General features: G+C 44.6%; 1 protein-coding gene across 1 annotated transcript; it reads right to left on the bottom strand.

The window, feature by feature from the left end:
• Nucleotides 1-420: 420 nt before the first annotated feature.
• On the bottom strand, nt 421-1,020 carry LOC112446985 (keratin-associated protein 6-1-like). Its single transcript, XM_024992970.2, has one exon. The coding sequence runs from the start codon at nt 973-975 to the stop codon at nt 721-723; it is 255 nt and encodes an 84-aa protein (XP_024848738.1). The 5' UTR covers nt 976-1,020; the 3' UTR covers nt 421-720.
• Between the last annotated feature and the right edge of the window lie 246 nt (nt 1,021-1,266).

Genomic DNA, 1,266 nt, shown 5'->3' on the forward strand with positions numbered 1-1,266 from the left:
ACACTGAGGGCTTTAAGACCTCTACTTTCTTATGTTACACGTCAAAGATTTGGTAGAGCAATTGAAGTAGAAATACTAAAATATGCTATTCTCTAAAGAAGAAAATTATTTTAATTCAAAAAAGGAAAAAAAGAAAACCAAAAAGACAAATTGTTTTGGTTTGCTTAGTTGCTAAGTTGTGTCTGACTCTTTTTATGATTCTCTGAACTGTAGCCCACCAAGCTCCTCTGTCCATGGGATTTCCCAGGCAAGAATACTGGAGTGCATTGCCATTTCTTTCTCCAGGGGATCTTCCTGATCCAAGGATTGAACCTATGTCTCCTGTATTGGCAGGTGAGTTCTTAACCACTGATCCAGCCAGGGAAGCCCCAAATGACAAATAATGCATTTAAAATGAAAAAAAAAAAAAAAAGAAACACATTTATGATTCCATATTGATCAGGTTTATTAGGAAATTAGAGAAAAGTCTTCTGCATGGAAGTCAAAAGAGAGTTTCTGTGATGGGATCATTCTAATGAGAGATCATAACTAGAGTTCTCAAATGAATTTCACATTCTTCCACTCTTTTGACATGAAATGCAGAAAGGGAAGGGTTGGTGTATCAGATGCAGAGGGCACCAGAAGGCAAGTCTTTAGCAAGATGAAGAATATATGTGGTTCATTCAGAACTGGTGAATCCTGGTGTCCGGGGGTAGAGGATGAGAGTCTTCCATGGCGTCCTCAACAGTAGTAGCCAAAGCCAGAGCCATAGCCACATCCATAGCCACAGCCACAGAGAGAGCGGGAGCCATAGCCGTAGCCACAGCCATAGCCACAGCCCAGCCTGCGGAAGCCAGAGCCGTAGCAGGAGCCATAGCCACAGCCCAGCCTGCGGAAGCCAGAGCCGTAGCAGGAGCCATAGCCACAGCCCAGGCCTCCATAGCCGTAGCTTCCACAGCCGAGGCCGCCATAGTAGTTTCCGTAGTAGCCACACATGGTGTTGGTGGTTGAGGTTGTTCTTGGGTGGAGAAGGAGAGTAGAAGTGTCACTTGAGTGTGGACATTTCTCCCTGCAGAGGGCCTTTTATATGCCCTCAGTGTGGGTGTGACCCACCCCACCTTCATGCCATTGGCTAGCTTTATGACTGATCTAATTAGTTTGTTGTTCACAACCATAGCATGAAACAACAGGGAAATTCAGTAGGCTTGCTGTGTTGACATCCCAGTTTGGATTCCTCTTATCCAATTAAGGAGTTGAATGAGAGGAGTTGCAGACTCACACCTACAC

The sequence above is a fragment of the Bos taurus genome, chromosome 1 (assembly GCF_002263795.3).
Source record: "Bos taurus isolate L1 Dominette 01449 registration number 42190680 breed Hereford chromosome 1, ARS-UCD2.0, whole genome shotgun sequence".
In the NCBI taxonomy this organism is placed as follows: Eukaryota; Metazoa; Chordata; class Mammalia; order Artiodactyla; family Bovidae; genus Bos; species Bos taurus.